Source organism: Canis lupus, chromosome 29 (assembly GCF_003254725.2).
Source record: "Canis lupus dingo isolate Sandy chromosome 29, ASM325472v2, whole genome shotgun sequence".
NCBI lineage: Eukaryota > Metazoa > Chordata > Mammalia > Carnivora > Canidae > Canis > Canis lupus.
The window spans coordinates 36,649,398-36,664,458 of record NC_064271.1 but is presented as its reverse complement, the minus strand read 5'-3'; the positions used below and the strand labels follow the sequence as shown (position 1 = coordinate 36,664,458).

Below are 15,061 nucleotides of genomic sequence, written 5' to 3'. Positions count from 1 at the left end.
CCTCCTCCCCGCCCTCCCCGCGGCTCAGCCTCCTCCTCCTCCCCGGCCCAGCCTCCTTCCTCCAGCCCCGCCTCCTCCCCGCCCTCCCCGCGGCCCAGCCTCCTCCTCCTCCTCCCCGGCCCAGCCTCCTCCTTCTCCCCGGCCCAGCCTCCTCCCTCTGGCCCAGCCTCCTCCTCCTCCCCGGCCCAGCCTCCTTCCTCCAGCCCCGCCTCCTCCCCGCCCTCCCCGCGGCCCAGCCTCCTCCTCCTCCTCCCCGGCCCAGCCTCCTCCTTCTCCCCGGCCCAGCCTCCTCCCTCTGGCCCAGCCTCCTCCTCCTCCCCGGCCCAGCCTCCTTCCTCCAGCCCCGCCTCCTCCCCGCCCTCCCCGCGGCCCAGCCTCCTCCTCCTCCTCCCGGCCCAGCCCCTCCACGCCCTCCCCGCGGCCCAGCCTCCTCCTCCTCCTCCTCCTCCTCCCGCGGCCCAGCCTCCTTCTCCGCCTCCTCCCCGTCCCCCTCCCGCTCCTCCCCCCGCGGCCCCGCCTCCCGCTCCTCCTCCTCCCCCGCCTCCTCCCCCTCCTCCCCGCCCCCTCCCGCTCCTCCCCCCGCGGCCCCGCCTCCCGCTCCTCCTCCTCCCCCGCCTCCTCCCCCTCCTCCCCGCCCCCTCCCGCTCCTCCCCCCGCGGCCCCGCCTCCCGCTCCTCCTCCTCCCCCGCGTCCTCCCCCTCCTCCCCGCCCCCCTCCCGCTCCTCCCCCCGCGGCCCCGCCTCCCGCTCCTCCTCCTCCCCCGCCTCCTCCCCCTCCTCCCCGCCCCCCTCCCGCTCCTCCCCCCGCGGCCCCGCCTCCCGCTCCTCCTCCTCCCCCGCCTCCTCCCCCTCCTCCCCGCCCCCTCCCGCTCCTCCCCCCGCGGCCCAGCCTCCCCGCGGCCCCGCCTCCTGCTCCTCCTCCTCCCCCGCCTCCTCCCCCTCCTCCCCGCCCCCCTCCCGCTCCTCCCCCCGCGGCCCAGCCTCCCCGCGGCCCCGCCTCCCGCTCCTCCTCCTCCCCCGCCTCCTCCCCCTCCTCCCCGCCCCCCTCCCGTTCCTCCCCCCGCGGCCCCGCCTCCCGCTCCTCCTCCTCCCCCGCCTCCTCCCCCTCCTCCCCGCCCCCCTCCCGCTCCTCCCCCCGCGGCCCAGCCTCCCCGCGGCCCCGCCTCCCGCTCCTCCTCCTCCCCCGCCTCCTCCCCCTCCTCCCCGCCCCCCTCCCGCTCCTCCCCCCGCGGCCCCGCCTCCCGCTCCTCCTCCTCCCCCGCCTCCTCCCCCTCCTCCCCGCCCCCCTCCCGCTCCTCCCCCCGCGGCCCAGCCTCCCCGCGGCCCCGCCTCCCGCTCCTCCTCCTCCCCCCGCCTCCTCCCCCTCCTCCCCGCCCCCCTCCCGCTCCTCCCCCCGCGGCCCAGCCTCCCCGCGGCCCCGCCGCCGCTGCGGCAGTCATGGCTGCGGACGGGGTGGACGAGCGCTCGCCTCTGCTGTCAGCATCGCCGCCGGGAACCGTCACCCCCACGGCCCCGCCGTACTTGCAGGAGAGCAGCCCCAGAGGTGAGGCGGGCGCGGGCCTCCCGCTCGCTGCGCCGCGGCCGAGGAGGCAGGCCCCGGGGCGCTGCAGCTGGGGCGCGGCGGGCGGGTCGGCGGGCCCGGGAGCGGGGGCTGCAGACTGCGCCTGGCGCGGGCCCGGGTCCTTGAGCGCAGCCCCCAGGAGGGAGGGCGGGGTGCGGGCGCGTGCCCCGCGCCCTTCTCACGGCGGCTGTGCGTGTGCGTGTGCGAGTGCGAGTGCGTGTTTCAGCACTTCTTGCCCGCGGGCCGGGCGTGACAGGAATCGCCCCGGCGCAGCCCCCAGGCGCCGCTGGAGGAGGTGCACAGCCTTCGCGGCCATTCAGCCTTCCCTGCTGAGAAGCCCCTAGCACTGCTCACCTTGGGATCTGCCCTTGAAAGGGCTTAGCTTGAAAAATGTGCAGAGCGTGCCCTCGCCCCCCCCCCCCCGGGCTCTGTTCAGTCAGGGAATTGTCTTACCAAGAGGAATAGCGGTAATCGATATTCCTAATATGCCTGAAATTCCTGCCTTTCCTTATTACTCCCCTTTGTAAGGAGTGTGCGTTAGCCTTGCTGGCCGATGAGGAAGCATAGGAAGGAAGATGGGATATTTCTGATGCATCTGGGTGAGGTTGAAATGAACTTACTTCTGAAAGTAACCCCGGCTAACCCTGCACGCATTTCTATTTATTTCACTTCTCAAGATGGAATCAAAAAAGATTTGATTAGCAGTGGGATCTGAAGAAAGAAGTGTATACGTGTGTGTGAGTGTGTGTGTGTGTGTGTGTGGGGGGGTGTTTAGCAAACTATTAAAAGATCTATCTTTGTTCTAAGCCTTTTAGTGGCTTTCTATAGTAGAAAGAAGGTGGAGTCACGATTTATTGAAAAGGGAAGGCAAGACTTGAAAACCACTTAGAGTTATGAAAAGAATGGCCAAATATGGCACTTGCAAATGTAGCTTAAGTGCATCTCTCCCTTTCCAGCCGAATATGAGAGGAGTTTCAGAAATCCCAAGGAGACAAAATGTTAGTGCTTTCGAAAACGTAGGCAGATCATGTTTCTTGTAACACAACTTCTTGTAAGTTCAAGTCTGGAATTGGGAGCAGTTGTAGAGCAAGTTGGACTTGTTTAGTATTTAAAATTTCCACTTAATGGTAACATTGTCCCCAACTTGAAGAGGAACAATCTAGGTCTTAGTCAACACCTTACAAGAAGCAGGACAAAGGAAAAAGATGTTTTGCTGTGAATAATGGAGTGTGATCAATCAGTTGAGAAATAAGGTGCAAAATGGGACAGAGACTTATCTACAGGAAAAACCCCAAGTCATGTTTGTATTAGAGGTGTATCAGAGGACACCAGCTGGAGGAATTTCCTTTAATGCACAAATTTGATATTAATAAAAAATCAAAATCGGGTCGGTCTAGGATAAGTTTAAACATTTATAAATGAATGTTGCAACTTCCCCAAGTGACCCTTTAGGGCAAAATATTTGCAGTTTATTAAAAGACAAGGTTTGGATTTAAACAACTGTCCTATGACAGATTTTCATGTCCTCTGTCTTACATCTTTGTTTTTGTATTTTTAGTCATAGTGGCTAAATTATTCCACAAATGTGTTCATGCTCATGGACCTGCTTATAGATTTCTTTATCATTTGCCACATATTTGTCTAATCTGGTAAGACCAGATTAACTGCACAATCAGGTACAAATCACAGTTCAGCCACTGAAGAAATTCAAAATATTAAAACGCAAAATGCCATGGGGTAAATGTTAAAGATCTTACTGGCTTTATTTAATGATTCGTGATTCTAGCAGCATCCCATCTAGCAGATAGAAAGGAGTTTCAAAAAGCTGTACCAAATGAAAGCCTTCCATGGGCAGAAGGGAGTGGGAAAAAGGCAAAAAGTGGATGGGTTGTGGCAAGATCACTTTCATTTAGGGGATGGGGGTGGTCTGTCAGGCAGATGACCTCACTCGTGCTAATAAGGTAGTTCTTGACGGACGTTCCAAGATTCCATTTCTGGGTGAGGCCAAAAGTGTAATTAAGGCTGTATTTGGTGATGTGGAGCTTAGCATAAGTGACTCCATTTTGAGCCTGTTGTCTTGTTTTTAACAACTGATTTAGCAAAAAGCCATTTCGGCCTTATGATAGAGTACAGTTGTGTTTTTTTTCCTTAAACTGGTAAATAAGACAGGTTAGCTAATTAGAAATGCTAATTTCATGTGGCATAGTACCTAGGAAGCAAGAAGCATAAATTAGAAGTAAAGACATTTTATGTTATTGGCATTTATGTCAGAATATCTTTTCTTAAATAACAAATAAGCATCTTCATAAATGTTTTGAGTGATACACAGATCTGATTCTAGGAGACCTGTGGTATTTACTCTTTCATTGATTCATTGGGCAGTATGGTGTGCCAGAGTCGGCTCTAGGTCAACAAAACTGACCAAACATGCCCCCTCTTGAAACCCACATCGAAATGAAAAAAAAGAATAAACACGGGGCTGAATTATTTGTATTGTAAGAAACTGTTCCTAGACCAGATGTTTTCAGTAGTTGACAGGAATTAAAGGTTGGGATTCAAAAGACTGGAATAGAATGTACTTTTTGATAATGAACTTTGGTTTATGATACCATTTGTAATCACCCAGAATTTTTTTTTTTAAGTAGTTAAGAGCCATAGCTAATGACTATTCTCTCCAGTTGAACCCTTTGCTATTTGTGTCACCACCGTCTAAGAACACGAATGTTAGCTCTCACTCAAAGATGAAATAATCCATTTTAGGTTGAAAATTGGTCAAGTATTTGTAGACAGGTTATTGATAATGTTGTGGGAAGCAGTTAGTGTTTCGCATTTGGTTTTAGCATAATGAGAATCATGTGTGGTCCGTGTAACAGCGCACCTGGGTTTCTGAGTGGAATACCTCTAGTGGTCTTCGCTGTCAGTATTGGATTCCTGCATAGAGTAGGAGATCATCTCTCCTACTGGACCATTTTGACCATTTTGTGGTCAAAATGCTCCATTTGGTACGTATGTCAGCTTTTATTAAGGCATAGAAATTAAAATCAAATAAATACACTTTTAGGCTCATTTGAAAAAAGATTGGAAGAAATATCACAAAGCTTACACAACTTGGCTATATTTATTGATTTCTTTATTATCTGCTAATTTTATAGGTGGGATATGAGACTTTACATTTATGAGACTTCCTCTGTGAAAAATGTTTATATTTAGGGCTGTCTAATTATCTCTGTATTTAATTGGGAAGGTGGCTATCTACTTCACTATAGTTTAAAAGAATTATTACACAGAGATAGTTTCATTTACCTAGTTCATTTATGTCATTCATGCAGCAAATAAATACATGAGTACTAGCCAAGCTCTGTGGTAGGATGGGAAGAACAGATATGGCCCCTCTTCCAGTTTAATGGGGGATATTGAGACATAAATTACACAATCGTTTGAACAAGTGCACAGCGCAGGGGCATGAGGACAATGCCAGAAATGTATCTGGTGCCATGAAAATATGTAATAACAAGATCTAACCTGGCTAGAGAAGACAGGAAAGGCATTCCTGAGACTTGATTGAGGTCTCAAAGTTGAACTTGGCAAGGGGTGGATCGGAAGAACATTCTAGACTAAGAAAACAGTACGTACAAAGCCTTTAGGAGGATTGAGTGTGGTGAGTGCAGGGAACTGAAACAAGGCCAGTGTGGTTAGAGTGGAAGTACTGATGGAGAAGTGGGTGTGGTGGATGTTCTCCAAAGACCCACCTCTCCCTCCAAAGAGCTATGCTTTTTTGACATTCAAGTCCTTGGATGGGTCCCCTCCCTGAATCTGGACTGACCCTGTGATTCAATTTTGACCTATGGAGTAAAGTAGAAGAGAGCTGAAAGACTTTGGAAACTAGGACGTTAGAGGTGTTGCAGCTTTTGCCTTGGTCTCTTATAAAGTGCACCCTGAAGAAAGTAACTTGTCCTGTCAGAATTTGAATGCACTGAGACTACCATGCTTTGAGGAATCCCTAACTAGACAGGTGGGGAGACTACACGGAAAGGAGGATGCCGACCAGCTCTCAGACCTGTGGATGAAGAAGCCATCTTGGATGCCCAGCCCAGTCGGGCCTTCAGATGACTCCAACCCAAGCCAAACTCTTACTGTAGCTGCATGATAGATTCTAGAACAATCCACAGAATCATGAAAGGTAGTATTAAACTGTTGTTTTAAGCCACTGAATTTTAGGGTGATTTGTTCTGCAGCAACTGATGACCAGAACAATAAGAATTGCTCAGTCCATGCAGGGTATTATTGGTCGTGTTGAGAAATTTTGCCTTCAGCAAAGGGTTGATCCAGTTAGATCTTTATTATTATCATTATTTAAACTGAAATATATTTGGCACACAATGTTACATTCATTTTAGGTGTAGAACACAGTGATTAGTATTTATGTTATGCTCTGCTCACCATATGTGTAGCTACCATCTGTCACCATACAACACTGTTACAGTACTATTGACTATATTCCCTGTGCTGAACCTCTTATCCGTGTGACTTCTTCATGCCGTAACTGGAAGCCTGTATCTCCCACTCCCCTGTCCCCAATTTTCCCACCCTCCTATCCCGTCCTCTCCACCCTCTGGCCACCATCAGTTTGTTCTCTGCGTTTATAGATCTGTTTCTGCTATTTGTTTTGTTTTTTAGATGGCATATGTAAGTGAGATCATACAGTATTTGTCCTTCTCTGTCTTATTTTACTTAGTGTAATATCCTCTTGGTCCATCCGTGTTGCCATAAATGGCAACACCGTTTTTTAATGGCTGAGTAGTATTCCATTGTGTGTATATGTGTGTGTGCATGTGTGTATGCACACCACATCTTTATCCATTCCTATGTTGATGGACACCTAGTTTGCTTCCATATCTTAGCTATTGTGAATAATGCTGCAGTAAACATAAAGGTGCATATATCTTTTCGAATTTGTGTCTTCATTTTGGGGGGTAAATACCCAGTAGTGGATAGAATTACTGGATCATATACTATTTCTATTTTTAATTTTTTGAGAAACCTTCATAACTTGTTTTCCACAGTGGTTGTGCCAATTTACATTCCCACCAACAATGCACAGAGGTTTCTTTTTCTCCACACCCACTGACACTTGTTTCTTGTGTTTTCGATACTAGCCTTACTGACAGGTGTAAGGGGATATCTCATTGTGGGGTTTTTTTTTTTTTTTTAAGATTTATTTATTCATGAGAGATACACAGAGAGAGGCAGAGACACAGGCAGAGGGAGAAGCAGGCTCTATGCAGGGAGCCTGATGTGAGACTTGATCCCAGGTCCATGAGATCACCACCTGAGCCAAAGGCAGATGCTCAACCACTGACCCACCCAGGTGCCCCTCTCATTGTGGTTTTGATTTGCATTTCTCTGACTAGTGATGTTGAGCATCCTTACATGTGTGTGTTGGCCATCTGTATGCCTTCTTTGGAAAAAAATGTCTATTTTTATTATTTTTTATTTTTTAAATATTTTATTTTATTCATGAGAGACACAGGCAGAATGAGAAGCAGGCTCCGTGAAGGGACCCCAATGTAGGACTCGATCCCGGGACTCCAGGATCATGCCCTGAGCTGCAGGCAGGTGCTAAACCGCTGAGCCACCAGGGATCCTAATTTTTTTTTTTTAAGATTTTATTTATTTATTCATGATAGACACACAGAGAGAGACAGAGAGGCAGAGACACAGGCAGAGGGAGAAGCAGGCTCCATGCAGGGAGCCTGACGTGGGATTCGATCCCAGGTCTCCAGGATCGCGCCCCCGGCCAAAGGCAGGCGCCAAACTGCTGCGCCACCCAGGGATCCCCAGGGATCTTAATTTTATTATTTTTTAAATCACTCTATTTCTAGATTAGAGAATGAATGGGACAGGAGCAAGAGTTGATGAGAATAGATGACTTGAGGGGCTGCTGTCTGATTTAGGTGATAACCTGTGAAGATAGCATGGACTCAGGTCGTGGTAGGAGTGGAGAGACAAGATGATATTAAGGATGTAGATTAAAGATGGGTTGATGGTGGATTGGCTGTGAGAGTGAGAGGGAGGTGGCAAGGCTATCTCTCAGAGTTCTGGTGTCCACAGTCTGATGGTGTGATTGCCCACAGTGAGACAACACCAGATCATGAGCTTAGTTTAAGACATGTGGCATTTAAGAGTTTCAAATATCCAAGAAGAGATGATAGATGGGCAATTGCATCATAGGTGTAGAGTGGAGAAATGAGGCCTGGGCTGAAAAATATAAAATTGTGTCATTTGCCTATTGGTAACAGCTAAAAACATGGATGTTGGTTCAGAGCTTCCCAAGGCCCTACCGCTGTGCCACGCAATGTGCTGAGATAGAACGGACATGGGTTAAGATACTGGTTCTCCTCAGTCCTTAGAACAGCAGAAGCCTTTAGGCCAGAGGCCTCCCGCTCTGTGTAGCTATCGAAATATTGTCACTTTTTCTGTGTACTGGCATGTGCGGAAGTTTGGGAAGCTATATATGAGACTACTTAGGGAGAAAGAATAAAGTAAAAAGAAGAGAGAGCCTCGGACAAAGCTTTGAGAAACTCCAACATTCAGTAACTAGTTAGAGGGGGACGAGCCCCCAAGAAGGCTGATGAGTAGCTTCCAGGCAGGTAGGAGGAAAACCAAAAGACTCTAATATCACAGAATCAAAAAGAAGAGAACATTTCAAGCAAAGAGTGGTCAAGCAGGTCAAAAGCTGCAAGAAAGAGCGAATAGATAAGAACTCAAAAATGTCTTTTGAACATTAGTTCAAAGGTCACATTAGTGACCTCACTGAGAGTTGTTTATATGCGTTTATAGTGTTCATGTTGAAATCCTTGGTAAAGAATCAAAGAATTATTCACTTCCATCTAATGCAATATTCTAATGTAGATTTATTTTAATTTTAAAATCACTTTAAAGCGACAACTTGCAGGAAGAGGCTAATATTCTTTTATTCTGAAACACTTAGGTTTCCTCTGAAATATAATTAGAAAGGCCTTGCCTTTTTCTTTTCACCTTTGTTTCACTTTTTTAAAATGTGCAAATTTGAGATTGCTTGAGAGAATCTTTTCAGTGACCAGAAAATAAATTGACTTTTGGTGTAAGGGGTAAGTTATTTACTACGTACTCCAGTACTTCTTACTTAGAAACTGTCCAGTAAATAAGGTGTATTTTTAGTGATCCTCTCCTGTCCGCTACCTGGCGAAGTCTAAAGTTAGAAATGGTGCCTTAGTTTAAAGTGGGGCAAAGTTTCATCTCACTTAGAACTATGTTCTGCACTAGCCTAGAGTTTTATTGAGTGTTAGTTCAGGTTGCGATCACAGAATACCATACACTGGGTAGCTTAAGCACCAAGCATTTATTTCTCCCAGTTCTGGAGGTTGAGAGGTCCAAGATCAAAATGCCAACAGATCCGTGTCTGGAGAGCTGTCGTCTTCCAGGTGGCCGAGTGCTGACTCCTTGAATCTTCCTCACATAGTGGAAAGAGAGCACGAGAGCTTCCTCTTTCATTCCTTTATTTACGACACTAAACTCATGCATGAGGGGTCCACTCTTCTGACCTAATAACCTCCCAAAGGCCCCACCTTCAAATGCCTCTACCTTGGGGTTTAGAGGGTCTACCTGAATTTTGAGAGGACGTAGACATTCAGTCCATTGCACTAAGTTAGAGTTCTTGAATACATTTGGGCAGTCTATTAAATTTTGGAACCTCCTTGTGTCCTTGCAAAGTTTAGGGTTGGCTGTGGATTGGCAGGAAAAGATGATGCCTACCCGGACAGAGACCTTACACCTCATGTATAACCCGCTGTAAGATTGGATTAACTTTTCATTTTATTTGCCAAGGATTCTGAAGCCCACTGGAAGCCGGGTTCCCGCAATGGGTGGAAACAGATGTGGCACATTTGGGAGCAGCTACCTGACAGCCTCGATAGGGGTGTGCACCAGCCATGGTGCTGAGTAGGGTCTTGCAGAGGCTTGATTTTGTGATCTGCTGAAGCTAATGCCACATTTAGGAGATTTTTTCAAATTGATTCTTGAATCAAAGTCTGCTTCGCTGAGGCCATGTCGTTAAGGGAAAATAGAGCCCAAACATGGTGAAGTGCACCTGCTTCCAGTTTCCCAGTACTGTGGCAAGCCCGTTTCCTATTAAGATCCTTTCCTATTATTTGGTGAGCATCAGTCTCCATGATTCTTTTATTCTATTTTATAATGCCTACATTTCCTCCTGGCTCTGCTCAGCATCTTTAATACATTTCATTCAGTCAGTCATCCTTTCAAATATTTGAATGCCTATTATAGTGTTCCAGATGCCTGGGAGCTTATGTTCCAGTTAGAGGCACATACATCGAGCACTATAATTTCAGAGTGAAGAAAATAAAGCAGCACATGAGGATGGAGAGTAACTGGCCACATGGGGAGTGTTTCAGATTGCTTCAGGAAAGATACCTCAGAGATGACAATTGCTCAGAGGCCTGGAAGATTAGCTGGAATCAACCACTGGAAGACAAAGGAAGAGGGTGCCAGGCAACTGGGACAGCAAGTATAAAACGCACTGTTTCAAAACATAGAGGGCAGGGGGGTAGAGCTGAAGTGTGGCAGCAGGGATTGAGGGACTGGACCAGGGAAGATGACACTGCGTAGGTCACCGTCAGAGATGTGGTTGCATTCTGAGAGTAATGGGAAGGCATGGAGGGTTTGGAGCATAGGAGAGACATGAAATACTTAGTTTTTAAGAAAATCTTCCTGGGGGTGCCTGGGTGGTTCAATCCGTTAAGCATCTAGCTCTTGATTTGGGCTCCGGTCATGATCTCGGGGTGGTGAGACTCAGCCCCGCATCGGCCTCTGTGTTGGGCAAGAACCTGCTTAAGATTCTCTCTCTCCCTCTGCCCCTGCCCCCATCTCTTAAAAATATGAAGAAAGAAGGAAAACGAACCTGGTTGGCATGTGGAGAATGGAGAATTGGATTATTGGGGAAAAATAAGAAGAGACTAGTAAAATATGATACTAAATGGGAGGCTCTTAATGTGGATGGTGCTCTGAACCAGGGTGGAAGTGATGGAAACGGTGGGACGTGGATTCAGGACATATGTAAGCCTTGAACAGCAGGACTTGCTGATGGATTGCATCAGTGGGAAGAAAGGAATCACAAATCTCCAGAAATGACCCCAGCAATGAGGAAAAAATTGTTTTTGTTTTTTTTTTTTTCTAAGATAGACGAATAGGAGGAGTTAGGTATGTGGGGCAGGGGGAAGAAGGACAGTGGAAATCAATATTCTGTTTTTAGACACGTTGAGCTTGAAATACTTTTAGCCCTCACTTCATTGGAGGTATCGAGTAGGCAGTTGGACACACAAGTCTGGAGCGTGAAGGGACATCAGGGCTGGAGAGTAAATGTTGCTCACCAAGTATTTATCATCCGTGTACTAACACTTCACTGTGGCAAGAGGTGATGATCTCAATTTCCCATTTATTCCCAAGGACTCTGCATGTTGTTTTCAGGAATGTCAAACTTTTAGGGTAGAGCGTTCTGTTAAAGTCTTGCAAGATTGCCAGATGGATGCAGATGTTAGCCGGATGACTACAGATGTTAGAGAGGAGAGCTAGCCAGATGGATGTTCATAACTCTCTTTGAGGGCGGTAAGCAACTATCTGGGAAGGGATCCAAATGGGGGAAAAGCAGACAACACTGGATCCAGCTATGAGCTCAGCTACTGTGTGTTTTACTTTTATAAGGATGAAGAGATGTTGCATACACTGGGAATGGCATTCCTTTAATAGCTCATAAGAGAAAATACATTCTACCTACTATTTTCTGTTCTTTTAAGAGAATTTCTCTATGTGGGTTGGGGGTAGGGAGATACATTGGAGTTTGTGTTGCTTTGGCACTTTTCTAGATTCTTTCCTTTCCCTGATTGATGTAAAGTGAATTTCTTTTTCTCTGCAAGAATTTTTAAAAAGCGAAAAAAATAGAAAGCATGGCTCCTCTTGGTGGCCTTCAGGTGAGTTTCTCAAGCACTGTATAACTAAATCCTTCTAGAGTCTCAGGGATGAGCTCACCACCAGTTACGGTTTAGCCTGTGGGACCTGCCACTTGAGTTCTCTCTGCCAGTGGCTAGCTGTTGACCTTAGAATAGTTATTCTACATTGCTATGCCTCAGTTTCCTACCTGAGAAGGAATGATTTAGTATGTTCCTTTTTGCTTTTTTGTTCTATGCCAGTTTTTCTTGGTGAGGGATCTGGACACACCTAGGAAAATATAGCTATAACTTTATAGGTGGTTGTCATGTTACCTCCCTCTTTTACTTCCACGGTCCCTCTGTCACTGAAATCCCTCTCCTATTTTCCTTTGAAAATTGGGAAGACAATATGTTGAACATCAAGGAGTATTATGTGACTCTTTTAGGCATTGGAAGCCCAAATGGCACGCAGTATTTTCTTCTGTAGGATGTATTTGTACGTGCCACATGACTGGTTAGGGCATTGTATCAAACCACGTGTTTGTAAAGGTAATGGCAAAATCTTTCTTTCTCCCATACGTTGTCAAGTTGAGATATTTAAACTTGGTAGACTCATAATAGGGATTTTAAAACAGGATACTTCTTGTACGAAAGCCTCTAATTGTTCAACATTTGAACATGTGATTTCTACGGAGGGAGAATTTAGGGGAAGGTATGTGACAAGATGAAATTTTATAGTTTCGGAGATTTAAGTGCTAAGATTTCACAATCCAGAGGAAAAGCAACACATGGAGGTGATAGTAGATTTAAAGTGAGAAGACTTGCACAAACACCTGAGTTATTATTAATCTTAGGCCATAGGATGTTTCCCCAAAAAACACTGATTTCTACTGAGCTGAATGAATTATACCCATTAATACAAAAGTATTTCAAAAATGCATAGGAAAACCATTTTTTGAATTTATATTTATAAGTATATTTATATTATATTTATATATATTTATATTTATATTATATTTATATATAAATAGTATTTTCAAATTTATATCACCAGAATTCTATTCTGGTGATTCTCTATGTAGAATACTTTGCCATGCTCAGTAAAAGAGTATTTGCATTTACTACCAGCCCTAAATTAAGACATAAGTTGTTGTTAAAGCTACCAGACATACCCGAATACAAGATGACCTAAGTGCCATATTTTAGAGCCTGCCCCACATCTCTGTGCAGGTCCATGTACTTACACCTTGCATTTCAGTGTGTTTGATTCGGTCCATTACTCCGGCCTGTCAAGGATTTAATGGGAGGGATCCTTCCTGTTCTGAAATGGAAAACACATCACTGTGCATATATGGTTTTACTTAAGACCATACTCGTTGCCTCATACTGGTATCATTTATTAGCCACTTCTAGTGTTTTCAAGGTAAGGGTATACTGTTTACTTCCTATGAGTAGATGAATAGGAAAGGAGTTTTGGAAACTAAAACATTCAAATTCTACCCATCCATCAAAGCCTTTTTTCTTTCGTAGAATCCTTTCTAATCTCTATTACTGGAAGACATATGTTCTCAAATATCTCTCCACATTTCCATTGTATGGAAGTATCCCTTGACATTTCCATTGTATATCTGTTTTTGTTTTTTGTTTTTTTTTTTTTGAGAGTATAGAAAGTGTGAGAGAGAGAGAGGAGAGAGTGAGCATGTGTGAAGGGAGTAGAGGGAAAGGGAGAGGGAGAGAGAGAATCTCAAGCAGGCTCCATGCTCAGTGTGGAGCCGGATGCAAGACTTGATCCCATGACCCTGAGATCATGACCTGAACCAAAATCAAGAGTTGAACGCTTAACCAACTGAGCCATGTGGAGATGCACCTCCATTCTATATTTTAACATTTATGGTGTATATGAGCCCCTCAAAGGAGACAGTGAAGGAGATAGGATTCCTGTATCTTTCATCGCCGTGTCCCTTACATAGCCCCTGGCAAATGATCTAATACATCTAGGCACTCAACAAATATCAGTTGAATGAATGAAAGCAAGGAAGGATGGCATGATGGGGATTTTGAAGTCACTCGGGGAGTGAAGCTTTTGCAGCTCGAATAACAGGAGAGTAAAAGACAAAGCGATCCCGCAGAGCAGATAGCCAGATATCCTTCCGTGTTAGAAATGCCCGCATGGCAAAGGAGGGAGCTCCAGGGCTGTACCCTCTGCTGGCTATAATGAGGAACTTACTCTCTTGGGTTAACTTCTGGAATTCTTTAGCAATCTCTGTATTTTGAAATGAAAGTTAATCCATGAGATAAAAATATCTAAGCACTAGAATTTAAGGGACTTATTCACTAAATATCTTTATACATTCATTGTATGCTTAGAAAATATTGTGGTGAGAAGTTCATTTTATTTCATCTATGTGTCTGATTTTGCTTAGATTTATGGTGCATATGTGCCAGATTCGAAAATTGCTGAACTATTGACTTCATCTGGAATCTTTTAATCCCTAGGTCATTTTTCGAATGGGTGAAATATTTTAAGATAGGAAAATACTGAGTATAATGTTGTCATTCATCTAATTATGTCGGACCTTATTTGTTTGTTTGTGTGTTTATATATTTTAAGTAATCTCTGTGCCCAAAGTGGGGTTTGAACTCACAACCCTGAGATCAAGAGTGACATGCTCTACCAACTGAACCAGCCAGGTGCCCCTAATTATGTTGGACCTTACTTTTTGTGCCATGCTGTTTCATATATTTAAGCAAATAAAAGTACAAATCTGGTTGAACTTTTTCCTTTCCCATGTATTGAGGTCATTTTACCTCCTTATAGTCTCTCTTTTCTAAAATGTCTTGTAACAAATTTGAGACACAATTATATTTGAGTTCATTTTATAACCAATTTATAAATACTTGTAAACTGTAAGTTATCGCTTAGTTGTCTTAAAGGGGTGTCTCTTTTTCTTTTAGAAATGCACAGTCTTTAGAAATGTAGACATGTGGTGAAAATGAGCTGTCTAGAAGAGTGACAGAATGGGAATTCTTTACCTTCTTAGGCTATGGGAGTTTCTCGAGGCAAGTGCATTTTTTTTTTTTTTTTGCCCTGGGAGCGCCAGTTTGTTTTTCTGTACTGAAAGTAGGTGTCTCTATTTTTCTTGAAACAACATGCCTTCTTGGAAGCAATATTGCAAATAACAAATTATGAATGCAGCCATGCTTATAAACAATATGATTTCACAAAAATCATGTCAGAAAAAAATTGCATTTTGGGGGGAAATAGAGATAAGCGCAGTAATTGATAAAGAATTGATAAAGAATTGATAAAGTAATTGATAAAGAATACATAACTTATTCACCGTCAATACTTGAAGAAAGCACTAGTGCCACAGGTGAAATGCATTATTAAAATGAGGCAGAAATATTGCCTTATGAGAAGTAGAGAAGCCGGAGCAGAAGCTTTTGTCATCCAGGAATTGGTCATTGGCAGGTCATCGGGCATTTCTTGCCAGCATCTCCAATTATGTGGCAGTGTTTTG

At 45.3% G+C, this 15,061-nt stretch overlaps 1 protein-coding gene across 1 annotated transcript in view; it reads left to right on the top strand.

The window, feature by feature from the left end:
* Window positions 1-1,379: 1,379 nt before the first annotated feature.
* PIP4P2 (phosphatidylinositol-4,5-bisphosphate 4-phosphatase 2) overlaps window positions 1,380-15,061 on the top strand; it is a 55,711-nt gene continuing 42,029 nt past the window's right edge. Inside the window, exon 1 of the mRNA XM_025433564.3 lies at window positions 1,380-1,542. Coding sequence (XP_025289349.1) covers window positions 1,437-1,542 — 106 coding nt within the window. The 5' untranslated portion in view covers window positions 1,380-1,436. The remainder of the gene's footprint in view (window positions 1,543-15,061) is intronic.